General features: G+C 36.0%; 1 protein-coding gene across 3 annotated transcripts in view; it reads left to right on the top strand.

Moving 5' to 3' along the window:
* Positions 1-19943, top strand: part of FAM133B (family with sequence similarity 133 member B) — a 31263-nt gene that overhangs the window by 7204 nt on the left and 4116 nt on the right. For 2 of the 3 annotated variants that reach the window (XM_045494769.1, XM_045494772.1), the window contains exons 2-10: positions 3208-3305; positions 5128-5206; positions 6100-6174; positions 6287-6319; positions 6789-6851; positions 7418-7510; positions 8810-8860; positions 16750-16842; positions 18424-18471. In XM_045494769.1, the coding sequence (XP_045350725.1) occupies positions 3208-3305; positions 5128-5206; positions 6100-6174; positions 6287-6319; positions 6789-6851; positions 7418-7510; positions 8810-8860; positions 16750-16842; positions 18424-18471 (633 nt within the window). The remainder of the gene's footprint in view (positions 1-3207; positions 3306-5127; positions 5207-6099; positions 6175-6286; positions 6320-6788; positions 6852-7417; positions 7511-8809; positions 8861-16749; positions 16843-18423; positions 18472-19943) is intronic. The other variant, XM_045494771.1, reaches the window with a different exon arrangement.

Below are 19943 nucleotides of genomic sequence, written 5' to 3'. Positions count from 1 at the left end.
TTCCATTGGTTGTCATATTTCCACATGAACTACATGAACTGAGTGAAATTCTCAGCAGAGGCAGTTGATTGAAATACTCAAAGACATAACAGTTGATGTAAAGAATGTCACTATATGCCTCTCTCTTGAGTTGGATTTGATATTCACATCTAGCCCTGACTCTGTAAACATGCCTGACATTAGGAGTTCTAGCATTAATTCCTGCATGGAAGAAAATTATGTTAATGGACTTTTTCATCCCATGTAATTAATTAGGCAGTATCCAGTTGAATGGGACTAGTTCTCAGTTTGTACTGTTTATAGTAGTTTTATGTTGTTTGATCTGCCAGAGAAATCTGGAAATAATATAACTCATACTTGTTTTGAGGGTGGGAAATGTTGGTTATTTTCAAGGGTTTTGTTAAATAAAATGCAACAAATACATTCTTTCACTTCTTTTGGAATATTAAGTCTTAAGTTTAAGGCCTTAAAATCAATGTTGATAATAGTCATTTTTGACCAGAATTCTTTTTGTTTAAACAGTGGAAGAGTTTTTATAAATGATTGCTGACTTGGATTAAATTTGGAAAACCAAATATGAGGATCAAGGAGTTGAGACTAATTTAAAGACCAAATTTTATATATGTAGCACAGTTAATTTTAATAAAACAGTATTTCTTTGCTAGATAGTGTCATTAATAAAGAAACATGCTTTATTTTGTCTGGATATGTTTTTTTTTTAAAGTATCTAAAAATGTGTTTTTCTGTCATAGTAAGTTCAGTATAGACAGCAGAATTTGATTTTTGTAGAGTTCCTTATTGTGTAAAAATATAACATAAAGTTCATTGTCTTAGCCATTTTTAAGTGTTTGTCAGTGGCATTAATATATTCACAGTGTTGTACAAGTGTCACCACTGTCTATTTCCAGAACTATTTTTTTAAAGTTTATTTAGAGAGAGAGAGAGGGCACACATGTGTGTGGGGGGGAAAGGGGCAGAGAGACTCCCAAGCAGGTTCCATGCTGTCAGAACAGACTCAGGGTTCAAACCTATGAACCGTGAGGTCATGCATGACCTGAGCCGAAATTTGACCCAGATGCTCAACTGACTGAGCCACCCAGTTGCCCCCTCCAGAACTTTTTCAGCATCCCAGATAAGAAACTTTGTACCCGTTAAAGAGTAATTCTCAGTCATTTGTTCCCCTTCAGCCCTTGGAAACCTTTTTACTTTCTATCTCTATCCATAATTTGTTTATTCTAGATACCTCATATAAGTTGAATCATACAGTATTTGGCCTTTTATATCTGGATTATTTCACTTAGCATGTTTCCACGGTTCATCCATATTGTAGCATGTTTAAGAATTTCATTCTTATGCAAGGTGGCATCTTGCATTGATGCATCTTGATTTGCATTTTCTTTGCATTTGCATCGTGATTTGCATTAATGGATTGTCAGTGTCATTGGTTGGGACAGTGACTAGGGAGTTGAACATCTCTTCATGTGCTATTGGACATTTGAATATCTTCTTTAGAGAAATGTTTATATAAGTCCTTTGTACATTTTTTAATTGGGTTGTTAGAGTTTTTTGCTGTTGAGTTGTATGATTTCTTTAGGCATTCTGGATATTAATTCCTTGTCAGATCTGTGAGTTGCAAATACTTTCTCCCATTCTGTGGATTGTCTTTTCATTCTTGATAGTGTTCTTTGATACACAGATTTTTTTTTTAAGTTTATTTATTTATTTTGAGAGAGAAAGCAAGAGCACAAGCAAAGGAGGGGCAGAGAGAGAGGGAGACACAGAATCTGAAGCAGGCTCCAGGCTCTGAGCTGTCAGTACAGAGGCCGGTGCAGGGCTCCAACTCACAAACTGTGAGATCATGACCTGAACCAAAGTCAGATGCTTAACCGACTGGCCACCCAGGCACCCCAATAAACAGATACTTTAATGTTGGTGAAGTCCTGCTGTTTTTTTTTCTTTTGTTGTCTGTCCATAATTTAATATTTGACGTTAACAATTGGCAAGTAAAATTGCCATCAGTATGGCATAGTATTTCCTGAGATAAAAGATATAGTAGAATAAGTGATGAATTTAAAGTTCCATCTTTGGGACACCTGGGTGACTCAGTTGGTTAAGCATCTGACTCCTGATATCCACTCAGGTCATGATCTCGCTCTCCTGGGATGGAGCCCACATCAGGCTCCCCACTGGGCATGGAGCCTACTTGGTAGTCTCTATTCCTTCCCCCTTCTCTCTGCCCCTCCTCCACTCTCACTCTCTGCCCCTCCCCCGTTCCATCTCTCCTCTCTCAAAATAAATACACTTAAAAAAAAAATAAAGTTAGATCTTTAATTATTTTGCAACCAAGTTTCTTAATTTGCCAGTAAGCATAGTGTTACTGTCTCATGGGGTTATTGGGCTTTAGGAGAAAACATAAAATCATCTTACAGTAAGAAAGAGGTATCATTATTATTTTTATTAAATTTCTAGTTTAAAAAAAAAGGTGGGGGGCGCCTGGGTGGCTCAGTTGGTTAAGCGTCCGAATTCAGCTCAGGTCATGATCTCACGGTCTGTGAGTTCTGTGAGTTCGAGCCCCACGTCGGGCTCTGTGCTGACAGCTCAGAGCCTGGAGCCTGCTTCGGATTCTGTGTCTCCCTATCTCTCTGACCCTCCTTCCGTTCATGCTCTGTCTCACCCTGTCTCGAAAAAATAAATAAACGATAAAAAAGTTTAAAAAAAAAAAAAGGGGTGGGGTGACACCTGGGTGGCTCAGTCAGTTAAGTGTCTGACTTCAGCTCCTGTCATGATCTCGCGTTTGTGAGTTCGAGTCCCACATTAGGCTCTGTGCTGACAGCTCAGAGCCTAGAGCCTGCTTCAGATTCTCTGTCTCCCTCTCTCTCTGACCCTCCCCCTTTCGCACTGTGTCTCTTTCTTTCCCTCTCTTTCAGAAATAAATAAGCATTAAAAAAAATTTTTTTTTAATTTTAAATCTCTGGTAAAAAAAAATTTTTTTCTATGTAATAGTGATATGATTCATCTCCTGAACTTGTGAGACTTAATAGAGTATTAATTTTTTTTGTAATGAAAAATTTGGTTAGATTATTCATGCTTAGTTGGACATAGTATGCATTTATAATAAAAATTGCTTGGTGAGTAAGTGAACATTTGCATTTTTGATGTTTTTTTTTTTTTTTTTTTAATTGAGTTAATTTTTGTTCTTTCCTCAAGGCCTATATGAACCCAATAGCAATGGCCAGATCCAGGGGTCCAATCCAGTCTTCAGGGCCAACAATCCAAGATTATCTGAATCGACCAAGGCCTACCTGGTATTTGTGTAACAATTTAACTATTTATAAGATTTTCATAGATTTTTTAAAGGTTACTCTTATAGTTTTAATTGATTGCAAAGCAATTGTCAGATACATAATTTTTTGAAGTGATATTCATTGGTGCTTTCTTTTCAATGTATGAAATACACGCATCATGCATGAACATAGAACAAATATTTGAGAAGCCACCACCCTGTGTAGCTAAAGAGCTAGCAGTTAACCTTTCATATCAATCTCTTCTCTATCCCCTAAAAGAGACCTTAAGCTTGCAGTTTTAAGCTATTTAAAATGGTAGGTTTGACTAATCTCGCCCTTCATTGAAGTGTAAGTAGGTGTTAGGAAGGATAATATTAAGCCATGTTTCTATTCTTACCTGATGGCTTTTCAATAAGTTGAATTTCCCATTAAAAAATTTTTGTTTTAAATTGTTTTTTGGGTTTTTATTTGCCCTCATTGAGTAACTCTGATTATTTGTAAATAAAGCATCACAGCACTGGCCTTACTTTTTTTTTAGTATGTCTTATTATTAAATATCAGACTCCTGAGATAACTTATGACAAGTTTCAGAGTTGTTAGCTTCATAATGCTTGTAAGTGCCCCTAAAAGCTGGATAACTATAGTTGAAAGTTGTGCTTATATGTAACAAGGACTCTTCCTTTGAGTTAAATAGAAAGTAAGCCATGTCTACCTCTTAGAGTTTTCCTGAATGCTGTTGTTGACTGTTGCAGCATACCAGAAAATTATCCCAAAACAAAATACATTTTACCTTCAAAATTGGTGAGAAGAAATGAACTTTAAGGGGAAGTGCTCGAGAAAGTATATTATGTGTGTATCAGAGTCCCCCAAGATAGCCCTTCAGTTGTGTAATTTGCTAGAAGGACTCCCAGATAGTTGTACTCTTGGGTAAGACTTATTACACTGAAAGAGTACCAGCCACAGTCAGCAAAGAGAAAAGTTGCATGGGGTGAAGTCCAGGGGAGATTGGGCTCAGGCTTCCAAGGCTTCTTCCTATATAGTCACATGGAATGTGCTTAACCCCCACAGCAATGAGTTGTGTTAACATACATGAAATGTTGCCAACCAGGGGAGTTCATTAGAGACTCAGTGTGCTCAGGGTTTTTACTGGGGACTAGTCAACCTCTCCCTATCAGATCCCAAAATTCCAGACTCCCTGAAGTACAGGTTCAGCCTAAGCAGTAGTATTTGTACAGATAGGCACAGTGAGCCACTCTTAACGGAATGGTAAGGAGCCTTCAAAATCCAAGTTCCCAGATGCCAGCCAGGGCCAAACTTGTAAGCAGGCCATTCTGAGAATTAGCAATCAGGCCATGTTGTACCAACTCTTCTGTGCAGTATGAGAGGTGCATTGTAAAATAGATGTTTAATTAAAAAATTTAGTAGTTTAAATAGACCTTAGCTCTCCCTAACACTGAAACTATCAGCTTTGGGACCCTAGGCAGATTTCTTACCTGCCTCAAGCTTTGCTTCATATCTGTAAAATTGGTGTAATAATACTGTGTTTTCTCACAGGATTGTTGTAAGGATTAAAGGAAAATGTATTGAAAACAGTGCTCAAATGTTTGGTGTATTAGCTCTTGTAATCCATGTTTGGGAAAGGAATAATCAGTGTTATCTGAAAGACTGTGTTAATGATAATTGACTTATAAGGCTATGAACAAAGAACTTTAAAATGTGTCAACACTGGAATGGAAGTTTATTAGGATACTAATATTTTTTTATTTACGAAATTTTGGTTTTGTTTGTAAGTATTCATCTCTAATTTGAATTGCTTGAAAACTTATGTGTCTATTTTATTAAGGGAAGAAGTGAAAGAACAACTAGAGAAGAAAAAGAAAGGCTCCAAGGCATTGGCTGAATTTGAAGAAAAAATGAATGAGGTTTGTGAATAGTACCTGTTTGAAAAAATAGACACATATGTTTTCTTAAAAGAAATATGACATTGGGGCGCCTGGGTGGCTCAGTCGGTTGAGTGTCCGACTTTGGCTCAGGTCATGATCTCATGGTCTGTGAGTTCGAGCCCCGCATCGGGCTCTGTGCTGACAGCTCAGAGCCTGGAGCCTGCTTCGGATTCTGTCTCCCTCTCTCTCTGCTCCTCCCCCGCTCATGCTCTGTCTCTCTCTCTGTCAAAAATAAAATAAAACATTAAAAACAGAAAAAAAAGAAATATGAAATAATTTTTTAACAAATCAGGGGTCGGGCATGGTTTTTAGGTTTAAGGGCGCTCTGTACATTGAATACAGGTGTGTATATAAATGCACGATTTCTTTAAAATAAAAAGAGCAAAAAAATTAAAAAGTGGAAAATCATCTTACAGTAATTTAGGTCATCTGGGTTCTTCCCTTTATCTTCCCCTGCCCCCATGGCCCCATATTACTCTGAGTTTTCCATGATGTATGCCTGTTTTGGTCACAAACATGTATGTAGTATTTCAGGTACAATATAGATTAATTCAGTTTTTACTGTCTGGAAAGAGAATCTAACTTTTTTTTTTTGTAAAAAAGAAAAAAGTTGTCAGCTTCAGTGATAATACCTACTCCTCTTCTCAATATGCACTGGAGAGCTCCCACTCTTTAATATCCCCCTTAATAAAGAGCTTTTAGAGGATTCTTTGGTGACAGGGTTCTGGCACCTGGAATACCTTTTCCCTGTTCTTAGAGGCTGAGATGGTGAGAGGTAATAGAGGATAGAGGGAAGGAAGTAGTAGCTGTCTATATCAGGTGTGTTAGAAGGGGATAGATAGCCTTTGATGTTGTTCATAACCTTTTTGCAGAACTGGAAGAAAGAACTAGAAAAACACAGGGAGAAATTATTAAGTGGAAGTGAGAGCTCATCCAAAAAAAAGCAGGTAAGAGTTTAATGTTGTTTTTAATATCACAGTTGGGTGTACTACTGTCAGTATAATATTAAAAACTCACATCAGCTTATTTAGATTTGTACTTTTATTTGTTTGTTTTTAGAGAAAGAAAAAAGAAAAGAAGAAATCTGGTAGGGTGAGCAAAAGTTTTCCATTTTTCTAAATGTTACGATTAAGAGTTTACAAGAAAAGTAAGATAATTTATACAACCTGTATGCTGACTGTAAATGAGTCAAGGAGCCTGGAGGTCCTTTGGTAGATATGGGTGGTTTTGTTCTATTAGCAATATAAAGAAAGGCGCCACCCGCCTTATAACCTAGTAACTCCTCTGTTGCTATCAGGGAGGGAAAGGGGAAAATTGACTACCATTGCCATATCTGTTACTTTGTTGAGCCTTTTTCGTGTGTGTGTGTGTGTGTGTGTGTGTGTGTGTGTGTGTGTGTGTGTAAGGGCGTATGACATTTCACTTTTTAATGTTTAAGTCTTCAGAATAATACAACATCTGTTTCTCAACCACTAGATTGATTTTGTTAAGTATTTGAAAGACTTAGTAATAAAAAAATTCCTGCATCTCACAAGCTTTAATTGTTTTGTGCTTGGTCAAGTATTCATCTTCTTCTTCATCAAGCTCTGATTCTTCCAGCAGTTCTTCGGATTCTGAAGATGAGGTAAGGTTTGCCTGTGATGACTCATGAAATAATAATCTCTAATTTATTTAATGACAAGAGGAAATCCATTATGTAATATTTTAGAAATGTTGACTTGCAGGTTTTGGTTAATTATCCATAACTGAGAGCACTGACAGGAATTAACAGCTAGATACTTAAATATTAACATATTTTTTTTATATTCCTAAATTTATCTTATTCACTTAAAAATATCAGAGAAGATATACAGTTTAAAAATCTAAAATGCTATCTGACTAGAAGCTAGAGGGTACGTGTGACTCAAATTACTTGACTTTTTTTTATAAAACAGGAAGGTTAGTATAAGTTATACTTTACACAATTATTAAGGGGGTGCTTGGTTGGCTCATTCGGTAGAGTATGTGACTCTTGATCTCAGGCTCAGGAGCTCAAGCCCCACATTGGGCATAAAGTTTACTTTAAAAATACTGTTAAGTAAAACATGTATTTACAACTTGGTTCTTTCATGGATAAAGTTTTTATATTAATAAAATGCATCAATTATATTTTTGAAACAAAGCAAATGTTTGTAAAAATGTTTTATATAGGATAAAAAACAAGGAAAAAGAAAAAAGAAAAAGAAGAATCGTTCACATAAATCTTCTGAAAGCTCCATGTCAGAAACTGAATCGGACAGTAAGGTAAAATTACTTAAATTAGCAGCATTTTGGATAGCAAACCACATTTAATTAGCTTCTTTTAAGTCATCCTATCTTAAATTGCTCTCAGTTTGGAAATGAGATACTATTTTTTTTTGTACTTTGATGGTCTGTGCCATTTAATTGATATACTTAATATCTCACATATGGTTTTCAATTGTTTTCTAAGTACTTCCACATATGTCTCCATCTCTCAACATTTCCATGATAGCTTTATGATAAATGTGACAGATACTATTTTTTCCATTTTCATAAAGAAGTCAGAGTTTAGAGAAAAAAACATACTGTACTATCTGGTCCAGTATCCTATTCCTAAATCTGCTCTGTACTGTCCAGAATTGTGAAACATAATTGGCATTGGCTCTCAGACATTTGTGATAATAAGGAATACATGCAAGTTGTAATAAAAGTGTAGATTCTAGGGCCTCATCTCCAGAGAGTATGATTGAGTAAATCTGATTAGGCTCAGAAGTCTACATTTTTAATAGATGTTCTCTATGATTCTGATATAGGGGTGTCTTCGGACCACAATTTGACAAACACTAACCTAGGGTCTCAGAAAAACAAAACAACTGTCTGGTTTTGTGGCAGATCTCTACTAGTCCTAGTGTCATTTCTTTTGACAAAATTCCTGGCATCTAGAAAGTATTCAGTAAACACTGGTTTTCTTTTTGTCTTTTAAGGCTGAAGACTCAGTCTCATGATAATGATAGCTAATATTTTGTCCAAGTGCCTCCTCTGTGTTAGGCATAGTTCTAAGCACTTGACGTTTTAACTCAATCCTCATCCACTTTTTGGATCAGGAAGGCTCAGGGAGGTTAATGGCTAGAACTGAAACAATCAAAAGAAAGAAATTCTAGCCTCTCCTCCTTACAAGGAGAGTAGGAAAATGAGATTGGTGGACGTCCACAGTCAGTGTGAATTAGAACTCCCATGCATATGACCACCACGGGCAAAAATAGGCAGATGGCATTAAGTCTTATTTTTTAAATAAACTAGGTAGTTATTATAGATAATCTGTCATTTGAGGTATACCTAGATTTGATATGTAGCTAGATAAATGAAGAATGCCCATTTCCTTACAAGCACATATATACACAACGTAACGTTCCTCCTACATTTTCAGAATAAAATTCTGGCATTGAAGTAAACTTTTTCCAGTTTATATAATAAATTGAGTGAATCATAGAGCAAATCACTGTTTTGGTATTTTTGTCCTTATACTATTATGCTGTATCTTTTAAATTTAAAATTGATATATATATATGTTTGTGTGTTTAGGATAGTTTAAAAAAGAAAAAGAAGTCAAAGGATGCAACTGAGAAAGACAAGGTAATTATAATTTTACATTGCCTTTAGTCTGTCATACTATACTTCATTTACTTCAAAAAATTGACAATATGTTCTCCCTTTTAACTTAAAGAGATTTATTTATTTTGTTTTTATAGCATTTCTCGCTGATTTAAGGAAATCATTTATTGAATTCATTATTGAAGGTTAAAAGATCAGAAAAGTATTCCTGCAGAGTTTGAATTTGTACAGATTATCTCAGATTAAAAATTCAAAATGATGGAGATTAAATATTTCCTTTGTTTCTTCAAGTCATTTTGTTTTATTTATTTTTTAAATGTTTATATTTTAAGAAAGGCAGAGTGTGAGTGGGGGAGAGGCAGAGAGAGAGAGAGGAAGACAGGATTGGAAGCTAGCTTTGCACTAACAGCGTGGAGCCTGCTTGGGATTCTCTGGCGCGCACGTGTGCTGCATGTCTCTCTCTCTCTCTCTCTCTCTCTCTCTCTCTCTCTCTCTCCCTCTCTCTCCCTCTCCCTCTCCCTCCCTCCCTCCCTCCATCACTCTCTCCCACTCTTCCTCCCTCCCCCGCCTCTCCCCTGCTCACATTTTGTCTCTTTTTCTCTCAAAATAAATACATAAACTTTTTTTAAAAAGTTAAAAAAAAAGACTTTTTAATTACAGAACCTGGAGTTCTGTTTCAAATTGAATACATCGTAGATAAGTTTTGAAAAACCTTTTTACTACTATAGATATTTTATTTTTATTTATACTTAACTATAAATAATGCAAGTTTATTCCTGTGTTTCTGATGTACGATTAAAAATCTTTTTCTGGTTCTTAGTAATAAAAACCTAAAGGAAGCAGTTACTAATGAAAGAAAACTACAGACCAGTGTCATTGTATTTTATTCAGTCTTTTTAAACATATTTTTTAAAATTTTTTTTTTTTTTTTCAACGTTTATTTATTTTTGGGACAGAGAGAGACAGAGCATGAACGGGGGAGGGGCAGAGAGAGAGGGAGACACAGAATCGGAAACAGGCTCCAGGCTCTGAGCCATCAGCCCAGAGCCGGACGCGGGGCTCGAACTCGCGGACCACGAGATCGTGACCTGGCTGAAGTCGGACGCCTAACCGACTGCGCCACCCAGGCGCCCCTAAACATATTTTTTAAATTGGGGTGTAATTCACATAATATGCTATTAAACATTGTAAAATTACAATTTGGAGGAATATTGTGTATATACAGTGTTGTGCAATGACCACCTCTGTAGTTTAAAAACGTTTTCATTACCCCTTCAAAAACAACCCATACTCATTAACTAATTACCATTCTCCCTTTCCCCCTTCCCCTAGTAACTTCTGTTCTACTTTCTGTCTCTAGATTTATATATTCTGGATATATCTTTGTTCTATTCTGTTTTGTGTTTTGTTTTGTTTTGTTTTGTTTTGTTTTGTTTTGTTGAATCAAAAGTGGAACTTCATGGGCACCTGGCTGGCTCAGTTAGTAGAGCATGTGACTCTTGATCTTGGGGTTGTAGGCTTGAGCTCCATGTTGGGTGTAGAGATTACTTAAAAATAAAATCTTTTTTTAAAAAAGTAGGAACTTTAACAAGTGTATCACTTGTATTTACATTAAAATAAATGGAATTTATTAGAATTAAAACAGTCCTTGCTATTTACAAATTGAATGTATAAGACAAATTATCCTTTGTATTTGCTTTCTGTTTGTTTACAAATTCAATAGTATTACACTTTGGAAAGCCAGTTACTTTTTGTTAACTTTGATACAAATATAAGGTAGCATTAACATAGCATATTCTACAGATTTAAGGACAGGTAAAACGTAGCATTAAACCCTCAAACACTGCTTCTTCTCCTACATTTTTTGGAGTAAAACACTGATATTCTTTTGTAGACTGTTGAGCTTAGGCCTGATTTTTTAGTGAGAACCACTCAGCAAGTAGGTGATTTCAGTTCCACATGGAAGAGCTTCAGCAGAAGCTTTCAGGCAGCACCAAGGGCTGGGTGTGCCAAACCCCTGCCAGCTGTGCTGGTCACTGGGGCTACAGCTGGTAGCTTGTAGTGAAGTCAAGTGAAGTTTGACTTCACTGGGGCAGGTTGAAGAACAATTCTCTTATAACTTCCAGGGCTAGATCTTGACAGGGACACTCTGTGGATCACAGAGGATGACATAGACTCAGGACAGGTCCAGGTCCCTTCCCCTCTGAGTATATCATTTAAAAGCAGTCATACAATATATTGCTTTTTGTGTCTGGCTTCTTTCACGTAGTGTAAGGTTTTCAGGGTTCATCCCAAGTGGTAGCATGTATCAATACTTCATTCCTTTTTATGGATGATTAATATTCCACTGTGTGTGTATGCCACAATTTGTTTATCCATTTGTCTGTTGATATTTAAGTTGTTTCTACCTTATGCTGTTGTAAACATGTATGTACAAGTTTCTGTGTGGACATATATTTTTACTAATCTTGGATATATACTTAGTAATGGTTTTAATATCAATTTGCAAATAAAAAAGCCATTTAGACACTAAAAAAAAAAGCCATCATGATCAAAATGGGTTAATTTTAAGAATTCAAAGATAAGAACTTTATTAATACAATTTGCCATATTGTAGTAACTGCCCAAATGAAAGAAACCGTAATTGCCAAAGGGATATGATGTAATTCAACATTAATTTCTGATTTTCTAAATCATTATAGAATGAGTAGTACCTTTCATATTTAAAAAGATATATGTGTTAGGGGCGCCTGGGTGGCTCAGTCAGTTAAGTGTCTGACCGGCTCAGGTCACGATCTCATGGTTCATAGGTTCAAGCCCCATGTCGGGCTCTGTGCTGACAGCTCAGAGCCTGGAGTCTGATTGGGATTCTTTGTCTCCCTTTCTCTGCCCCTCCCCGACTTACCATCTGTTTCTCCCTGTCTCAAAAATGAATAAACATTAAAAAAAAAAATTTTAATATACGTGTGAAACCAAAAACTGGTAGTATACAAACATGAAATACTAAAACAACTGCATTGTGATTTTGTACTTCAGTACAAGGTACAGAGTAATAATGTGTTTTTGCAGAGTAAAAGACAAATAATACAATAAACAAATACCCATATACATACCAGCCGGAGTTGGCAAACGATTTACATTTTGTCATAGTTGCTTCAGGTCTGGTTTTATTAAAGAAAAAGTACAGGGTACCTTGGTGGCTCAGTCAGTTGAGCGTCTGACTTCGGCTCAGGTCATGATCTCACGGTTTGTGAGTTCGAGCCCCGCATCGGGCTCCGTGCTGACAGCTCAGAGCCTGGAGCCTGCTTCAGATTCTGTGTCTCCCTCTCTCTCTGCCCCTCCCCCACTCACACTCTTGTCTGTCTCTCACAAATAAACAAACATTAAAAAAAAGAAAAAGTACAAGACACCCTCTCCTTCCTTAGAGGAAGCTGTTTCTGAAATTAATGTGAATTTTTCCCATCCACATTTATACACTTTTATTGCATAAGTATATGTTCTTAAATAGCATTAGATATTTTGCATTTTCTTTTTTTTTTTCAACGTTTATTTATTTTTGGGACAGAGAGAGACAGAACATGAACGGGGGAGGGGCAGAGAGAGAGGGAGACACAGAATCAGAAACAGGCTCCAGGCTCTGAGCCATCAGCCCAGAGCCCGACGCGGGGCTCGAACTCACGGACCGCGAGATCGTGACCTGGCTGAAGTCGGACGCCTAACTGACTGCGCCACCCAGGCCCCCCTATTTTGCATTTTAAAAATGGTATCTTGTTTCCTTCTGGCACCTACTTTTTTCATTCAGCATTGCTGTGGACATTTATCCTTGTTGATGCCCTCAAGTCCTTTTGCTTATAGTATTCTGTTATATTAATTTGCCATAATTTATTTCTCCATTCCTTTTTTAAATTATTTTTATGTTTTAGAGAGCATGAGCAGGGGAGAGGGGCAGAAGGAGAAAGAAACTCAAGCCAGGCTCCATGCTCAGTGCAGAGCCCGATTCAGGGCTTGATCTCATGACCCCCTGGGATCATGGCCTGAGCTGAAATCAAGAGTCGGACACTCAACCAGCTGAGCAATTCAGGCGCTCCTGTTTCTCTGTTCTTCTGTTTTTGGGACATCTAGCTGTTTTCATTTTTCAGTAATGCAAACAGTGCTGCAGTGACTATTTCTTATCCATTTTTCCTTTTCCACAAGTTATTATTACTTTTCTAAGACACACCTGGGGAAAAAGGAAATAAATAAGATATACCTGGGACTATAATTTCTAGGTTCAAAGATGTTCATACATTTAACTTGTCTAAATTTTGCCCACCCAAATGCTCATTAATTTGTATCCTGCTAGTAATGTATTGACCGTACCCTTGTTCCACATACGTGATGGTCAACACTATGAGATTTCTTTTTGCCAATTTAATATGTGAAGATGGTTTAGCCTCTTCCTTTGCTTACTAGCCATTCAGATACCATTTTCTGTGAATTGCCTATTCATAGTCTTTGCCTACTTTTCTGTTGGTTTTTTGTTTTTATGACTCATAGGAGTTTCATATTTTAGATATTACTCATTTTTCATATACATGATGAACATTTTGGGGTCCATGGCTTCTCTTAATATTGTTTAGAGTGACTGTTATAATCATAAAAAGGGTGTAATTTTTTCCCTTAGGCAGTATTCTTTGTTTTTAGGGTTTTCATTTTAATTCCAGTATAGTTAGCATAGTGTTATAAAAAAGGGTGTGATTTCAAGTCATATGTCAGTCATTGTTTTCAGTTCGTTTTTAAATTGTTACAAAAATGGAATATGATACCTAATAATGGAAGGAATATCCTGTTTCTAATAGTAACAAAGACTATATAGGAAATTTTAAAAAAATTGATTGGAACTTACTTGAAGAAAATATGCAAATCTATTCAGAGAAGCACATGAAGATGAAGATTCAGTAAATTTTCCTGGGTATGAGCTACCCTATTAGACATTAATGCTTTGGTTAAAAAATAGTGTTGTATGGTACAGGAATAGAAAACAACAACAACAAAAAAAAAACAATGGATAAAATGGAACTAACAGTTGGGGGAGGAGGGAACAGTCTGGAGCCCAAGTAAAACTTTGTAAGTATTTGTGGAACTTAATATATGATACAAGTGGCTTTTCTTGGGACAAAATGTCCGTTTGGAAAATATAAAGCTGGGTACTCCTTAAGGCCAGATAAATCCCAAATATGTCTGTTTTAAATCTGAAAGTATAACTGGAGAAAGACCATGGAGAATATGGTATTGGGGTGGAGAAGGCCCATAACTCAAAACTTTTGACCAGATAATTCTAATTCTGAATGACAAAGATCACAAAAAAGTAAACCATGAACAAAGTTTAAATATAATGAACAAACTCAGTAAAAACTAGGAATACATAATTTAAAACTTCATAATTAAAAAACGATACTTTATATTTGCTGTGGAAGGCAGAAAAAAATACCTTATATACACAGAAAAAGTGGTAGAATTCATGTTTAGGCATTTCTTAAAATACGACTGTATTCCAATTATCTGAGATTGATATGATTGATAAAAGAGCCCGATGAGGCTTCTTGGTAAAGTGTGATTCATAAATGAGTGAAATAAATGATTGAGGGGTGGTGGTGGGAGAATGAGCAAATCATTTGGGTGAAGGCTACTTTGGTCTTTCATTTAAAACATTGTTATTAGGTAAAGATTTTGTACTCACGCACCCTTTACTGTATTTCAACTTTGTTTTTGTTATTTTTTAAGTTTATTTATTTATTTTGAAATAGAGAGCGAGGAAGTGCGAGGGAGGGAGAGAGAGAGAATCCCAGGCGGGCTCCGTGCTGTCAGCGCGGGGCTCAATGCGGGGCTCGATCCCACGAACCATGAGATCATGACCTGAGCCGAAACCAAGGGTCGGATGCTTAACTGACTGAGCCACCCAGGTGCCCCTCAACTTTGTTTTTATTACTTACTCATTTATTAAAGTTTATTTATTTTGTTTGTTTATTTGGAGAGAGAGAGAGAGCACAAGCAGGGAAAAGTCAGAGTGAGAGGTAGAAAGAGAGAATCCTAAGGTGCCCCCAGGTGCCCCTCAACTTTTTTTTTTGTTTTAATTTTTTTTTTTTTAATATTTATTTATTTATTTTGAGACAGGGAGAGACAGCATGAACGGAGGAGGGTCAGAGAGAGAGGGAGACACAGAATCTGAAACAGGCTCCAGGCTCTGAGCTGTCAGCACAGAGCCTGACGCGGGGCTCGAACTCACAAACCGTGAGATCATGACCTGAGCCACCCAGGCACCCCTCAACTTTGTTTTTAATAGCAAAGAACCCATATGTACGCCTGCCCTCCAAAAAGAGATGGGTTAAGTAAATTCTGGCATATGCTGTCAATGAATGTCAAAGGCAGCCATAAATGACAATGCAGTTGGCATGGAAAGGTACTGTTGGGTGAGAAGAGCAGGTTCTAAACAAGAATTTATGTAAAATAGTAAATGTACACACATAGCTGTTTCCAAAAATCTTCATGATGTTTAATGCCTGGTACTGGGCTTCAGGTGAATTTTCTTACAGTGAGCATTTATCATTTCTACCAAAATAATAAGCTGTTTGCAGAAACAAAATTAAATCACCTGTAATATAACACAGATCATCACTGTTAGCTTATTTTCTATGTGATTTATTTTTGTCCAATGATCTTCAAAATTGGGTCCATGCTATATAGTTTTGTGGTTTTTTCTATATGATTCAGTAGTGTGCATTTTTTCCATTGTAGTTTTTTTATTGTTACGAACTAGTCAGACATACAGGAAGAGTATATGGAAAATAATAAAATGACAACCTGCATATCCACTATGAAGCTTTAATAAATCTTAACATTTTGCTGTATATCAGATGTTTTTGAAATTTTTATTCCTCAGAGTGTATATTTTTAAGTGTCTAATAACTCCTTCAGTCTTTCTTCTTCCCCAGAGTTACACATTTTCTCATCATTAAGAATACTTAGAGATGAAGATTTTTTTAATATGAATTTAACACTGGGAACATACTAAAGTAATTTATACTGTGTAGAGATCTTTTTTACCCTTTGGGGTGTGTGTGTGTGTGTGTGTGTGTGTGTGTGTGTGTGTGTGTAGCACTAGGCTTTTCTGATCCAACACTGGGTAGAAACAAAACAATCCAAATACAAGGGACTTAAATCTTATACCACCTGTATGGTTTCTTACGAGTTTTTATAATTCTGTCATTTATAATTAAAATAAGAGGGGTGCCTGCCTGGCTCAGTCAGAAGAGCATGGGTCTTTTGATCTCAGGGCCATGAGTTTGAGCTCCACGTTGGGTATAGAGATTACTTAAATTAACAAATATTTTTTAAAAAAGAGGTTTAAAGAGGTTAATTACTTAAATTAACAAATATTTTTTTAAAAAGAGGTTTAAAGAGGTTAATTACTTAAATTAACAAATATTTTTTAAAAAAGAGGTTCAGTCGATTGAGTGTCTGACTTCGGCACAGGTCATGATCTCATGGTTGTGAGTTCAAGCCCCATGTCAGGGACTGTTCTGTCAGTGCAGAGCCTGCTTCAGATCCTCTGTCTCCCTTTCTCTCTGTCCTTCCCCCACTCATGCTCTCTCTCAAAAATAAATTAACTTTAAAAAAAAAGGAAAAAAATGAGGATATTACATCTAAAAGGACATGTAGTTATGTCTTTGAGGGTTATGTAATAAAAGCATTATTTTATTGGGGCTAAAGACTGAATACTGGTGAATGTCATCAATTTTAGACATTTCTAAAATGAAAATAGGTAATTTTTGTGATAATTGGAGGAATTGTTAAATAGAACTTAGAAGCGAATTTTTGTGGCGTAGCATTACATCTTTTTGAGTCAACGTACATGTATTTATTTTTCATAGGACATTAAAGGACTCAGCAAAAAAAGAAAGATGTATCCTGAAGATAAACCTTTATCATCTGAGTCCTTATCAGAATCAGATTACATTGAAGAAGTAAGTATATGATCAAATCCATTTTCTTCACTTGAAAATGTTATTTGATTTTGGGGTGCCTGGGTGGTCTAGGTGGTTAAGTGTCCAACTCTTGATTTCAGCTCAGGTCATGATCCCAGGGTCATGAGGTTGAGCCCCACATCCGACTCCGCACTGACAGGGAACCTGCTTAAGATTCTCTCCCTCTGCCATTCTCCCCCCATCATGTGCATGCTTGCTCTCTCTCTCTCTCTCTCTCTCTCCTCTCTCTCTCTCTGAAATATAAAAATAATTGTTCAGTTATTTGATTTTAATAAAATAAATTAGTTAAAAGAAATACGTCATGAATATTTGATTTACTCACTTCTCTAGTAAGTGTGCTATGAAAAAGAAATGGAAGTTCTATTTCAGAACGAGTTTTTCATTTCCTAGAAGATAATTAATTATATAGCTAATATTATAATTAACCGTATTTACAAATATCTATTCTGAGCTCCTTTTTAATGTTTATTTATTTTTGAGAGAGCACAAGATGGGGAGGGGCAGAGGGAGGGGAAGAGAGGATCCAAAGCAGGCTTCGCACCGACGGCAGCGAGCCCAGTGTGGGGCTTGAACTCATGAACCATGAGATCATGACTCGAGCTGAAGTTGGACACTCAACTGACTCAGCCGCCCAGGCGCCCCTATCTTATTTTATTCTTCTAATATTTACTTTTTACTATACTGCTATTTTGATTACGTGAAAGATGCTGTTTGATGTGTAGTGTATTGAAACCTAGCATTCCCTTGTTTTTATTTGGAACTACTACTATTTAAGAAGTAGAACAGTGATGAGATAGAGCAGAAATGTTGCTGTGATCTTTTTTCCTATCTATAAGGTGAGAGGAGAATTAAGTAGTCTCTATACTATGGTCCTTTTCAGCTCTGATATTCCTATCTTGGATTTTGTTTGTACTCTGTTAGAATAAGAGTCCATTTTTAGATAATTTTAGGTCTGTAAGTTACCATCTTTAAAGTGTTTTTCTCTTGGATTTTGTTTCCTCATTTGTAAAATAGGGCCTATTGCTCCCCTTTTGTAATAGTATTTTGTAATACCCCTCTGAAATGAAATTGAAATGAATTGAATTGAAATTGGCAGCACATATGTATGTATTACAGATCCGATCTACACATTTTATATTAATATCCCCTAACATATTTTTTTAATATATAAGAAAATATTAATGTATAATTTTACTTAATTTTATTTCAGTGCATAAATGCTGAGTGTGATAACACCAGAATACATAAAATCTTAAGACATAACAAAATCCAAGCTGTAGCAGGTACATTACATAAGCCCTTCAAAAACTCTAAAGTAGCATTGTCATCAATGCATTTTCCAAAACTCAGTAAAGCTCTGGATGAATGAAACAAAATACAGTCTTCCCTTTGTTTTTATGATATCTGCATTTCTGGGATGTGCAAACAGGGGTTTAAGGTATAAGAAGGCATTTAAAATGCCATTTGATTGTCAAAATGGTTTTTACATATAAATTTAAAAAAAATGTCTTAGGTGCAAGTTACATATTTGTCTTCTCAACAAAAATTCAAACTTTTTAGGTACGAGCAAAAAAGAAGAAAAGCAGTGAAGAACGAGAAAAAGTAATAGCAAGTATCATTTAAATTTTTTACATGACAATAGTGTGGTTCTTTTTGTTAAGATAAAATGAATCCTTATAAGGCATGACTTCATTTACTGGGCCTAAATATTTATTGGGAAAAATGTGGTATTCAGCTTTACTTAATGGGTTAAAGCAAGTTAAATTGGCTTAGGAGAAAGGAAGAGTATCCTAGTAGTAAACGTGTCCTGTTTCCATTTCAGTGTTTTATTCAGCATTTCATTGTGTTTTATTCCATATTCAGTGCTGTTAGAAATGAAAACTCAAACTTTTTTTGATTTTCTTAAGCTGTAATATGAAATATGAGATTTAAGTATGGTGATTCCCTCATCTTCAATAGAAGTTACTTTCAGATCAGCCAAACCTATAACAACAGAAAAACCCTCTAAGCACAGGATGCAATAAAAAATAAAGCAGGAATGTGACAACATAAATGATTCACTAATAAAGATGATTCTTTTGATTATTTCTAAAGCCAGCTCTGCTATTATGCAAATTGAGAAGTATAAAAGGAGAAAGAAGGAAGAGGAGAATAAAGAAAATGGAAGTGATATTCAAATGAGAAGCAGACCAACCTGGGGAAAGTAGATAACAGATTATCAAAGAGTAATTGCAGACCATATCATTAAAGTAATTTAGGAGCACTCAGTATAAGCATGGGTGATTGCCTTTGAAAGTATTTTCTTAGGGAGAGGTAGAAGAAAAATGAGAACAGCATCTTTGGTAGGTTTGAGGGTTAACTTCCCTTTCCCGGAATTTCCCTCACTCTTAAATGAGGGTCTTTTTCTGGTAGAAAGAATCACCTGGTAATATATGACTCAGAAGTAACATTTACTGTACTTCATGACCAAGGCGACATTTAAGAGACTTTTTTTTCTGAATGGGAATATAATTTGAGTGAAAACTGCTTTGGTCTTTGGTTCAGATTAACTAAGACATAATAGTTAATTTAGGATAGTTCCAATTTGTACTTGCATACCACACTGTTTTCGTGCATTCAGCTAGCATATGTTTATTAAGCATCTCTATGCAGGCACTGTTGGTGTTAGTAGTGTTGTTATAATGGAATACAAGATGGATAAGAGGATGATATGTAAGAAAGTGACTTTGGGGAAGGAAAGCCTTTCTGAGGAAGTAAAATTAAGCTGAAATAGGATTTACAAGAAAGAACCAACCATGTGAAGATCAAAAGAAGAATATCCTAAACAGAGAGAAGAGCTGAGGACCTGTGGTAGGAATGAGCTTGATTTGTTTGAAGAATGGAAAGAGTAAGCATGGCTTACACCTGGTAGATGAAGAGGAATTGCATACAGTGAGGTTGGGAAGTAAGCAGAGGCCATGTCACGTAGCCAAGTGTTTCAGTTTTAATCAGAATGCTTTGGGAAGCTATTTTGAGTGTTTTTAACAAAGAAGTGACCTAAATCAACTTTACATTTTTAAAATACTGTGGCAGAGATGGAG

Source organism: Leopardus geoffroyi, chromosome A2 (genome assembly GCF_018350155.1).
Source record: "Leopardus geoffroyi isolate Oge1 chromosome A2, O.geoffroyi_Oge1_pat1.0, whole genome shotgun sequence".
Lineage (NCBI taxonomy): Eukaryota > Metazoa > Chordata > Mammalia > Carnivora > Felidae > Leopardus > Leopardus geoffroyi.
The sequence above is the reverse complement of the archived record's forward strand: the minus strand, read 5'-3'. Positions and strand labels throughout refer to the sequence as shown.